The 1,933-nt window shown below is 64.2% G+C and overlaps 1 protein-coding gene across 1 annotated transcript in view; it reads right to left on the bottom strand.

Annotated features, from left to right (window-relative positions):
• Window positions 1-1,591, bottom strand: part of LOC110396373 (maestro heat-like repeat-containing protein family member 2A) — an 8,020-nt gene extending 6,429 nt beyond the window's left edge. Inside the window, 6 exon segments of the mRNA XM_021391996.1 lie at window positions 1-76; window positions 177-275; window positions 432-597; window positions 733-855; window positions 1,054-1,175; window positions 1,482-1,591. The exon segment at window positions 1-76 is cut by the window's left edge and continues 20 nt beyond it. Coding sequence (XP_021247671.1) covers window positions 1-76; window positions 177-275; window positions 432-597; window positions 733-855; window positions 1,054-1,175; window positions 1,482-1,506 — 611 coding nt within the window. The 5' untranslated portion in view covers window positions 1,507-1,591.

The following is a 1,933-nucleotide window of genomic DNA, read 5'->3' on the forward strand; positions in this document are numbered from 1 at the left end:
TTCTCTGTGGCGGGCCAGGGGCATTGCTTTCCAGAGCACAAGTGAGCCTTGACTCCTTCCGACCATTGTTTCATAACTGAAAAAAATACCAAGAGAAAAGGGAGCCTGTGAGAGTCTGCAGCAGGGCGAGGTGCGAGGGCTGTCGCGAGCCCCCCTGCTCAGGGGCCGGCACTCACCAGCACAAGCGACGCGCAGGGTGCGGCCGCTCCTCACCTGGCCGACCACACAGCGCAGGCCGGCCAGTGTCAGCCACATGAAGGCGATGCACTGCGGAGCTGCGGAGGGGAAGGAGAGGGCCACGGTCAGAGCCCCGGCAGCGAGGGAGGAGGGGCTGCAGCCCTGCAGCCCCCAGCTCAATGCAGATCACACGCAGAGGGGAGGGAGCCCTTTGCCCGGTTATCATCAACATCAGGAGGCTGAGGGTGCTCTACCGTAGCTGCTGAACAGCTTGCTCAGGGTGACGAGCGCAAACTCCTTGGACATCTCTGCCACGGCCTTCAGGTGGCCCTGGAGCTCGGCCATCACCAAGCTGAAGTGCGAGCGGGCCAGAGCCACCAGGACGTTGCTGGCAGCCGTCCTCACGTTGTCCGTCGCGCCCTGAAAAATTGTCCCTGGTGACACGCGGCACAGCAGACCGCCTGAGGCCCTGGGAAGGGCTAAGCCACCGCCGTCCGCCGGCAGAATGCCAGCGCGGGCAGGCGGCTCCCTTTGCCTTCGGGAGTGACCCCTCACCTGGGCCGCCGTGAGGTCCTGGGACACCTCTGCCAGCAGCCGGTTTGCCACCCCGCACGGCGGGCGGCTGTCCTCTTCCCACAGGGCGCTCTCCAGCTCGCAGTACGCCTGCGCTCGGTCACCCTGGGGACAGGGATCAGTCACGCTCGCTTTGCCCTTGTTCCCAGGGAGCCGCCCGCTGCCACCCGTGGCCATGCCCATGTGCTGCCGGGGTCAGGCTGGCGCGAGGGTGGCACAAAACCCTGGGCTGTGGGCCTAGCACCCACGGGACCGTGGCAGCGGGCCGGGGCAAGGACTGATGTTTGCATGTCTCCAGCTCACCTCCCTGTCTTGCAGGCGCTGCAGCAGCAATGACACGGGACAGGCAGGGGCAGAGCTTGCCACCCTGCCTCTGCTCCCGCGACGCGTACGTCTGGGCATGCAGCCCACACAAGCAAAGAGACCTGGAAGGAAAGAGCAGAGCAGCTGCCGCTGGTGTTGCTTGGAGCTGGGGGCGAGCATGCGGCCAGCTCTGGGAGAAACGCTCCTCCAGCCCCACAGTGCAGGGTGGGCTGCGCTGGCACACGTGCGGTCAGCGGGGAAAGGGGAGAGAGCCTTCCCCTTGCCGGGGCACTGGGGAGATCACAGTGGGCAGCTGCACTCAGCACAGCTAGGACAGTGCTGCTGTTTAGGCGCATCCTAAACAGACACTGGTGGCACACGTGTGCTCGGGCAGCATCGCGGTGTCCGGAGAGGTGGAGGAACCTCACCTCGAAGGGCTCTCAGCCGCTCCATCACAGCAGGATATCTCCAGACAGACACAGTGCTCTCTCTGGGTCCTCCTCCTGCAGCTTCCACAAGCTACTGGGTCACCGCTCCCACCGCTGCCACAGGGGCCTAAGAGACAGCCTCTGTGACATCTCACCAAGGAGTGTTACCTCACAGAGATCCACGTGCCCTGGGGCGGGAACCAGACAGCATGCCTGGCAACCTTGCTGGCCCCAAAACACGGCATGTTTTTGTGAGGCACTCCGCTCCGGGGCGGACACTTTCTGCGCCTGCATTGTCTCAGCGATGGGGGACCCCTCTGTCCTCCTGACTGGCGGCTGGGTCCCAGAAGGAAGGAGGAGAACAGAGGAGGCAAATTACTGCCTGAGGGGATGGTGTTGGGATCGAGGTTTTGGGTACGGTGATCTTGGGCACGCCTTTGAGAGACCAAGTG

Source organism: Numida meleagris, chromosome 3 (assembly GCF_002078875.1).
Source record: "Numida meleagris isolate 19003 breed g44 Domestic line chromosome 3, NumMel1.0, whole genome shotgun sequence".
NCBI lineage: Eukaryota > Metazoa > Chordata > Aves > Galliformes > Numididae > Numida > Numida meleagris.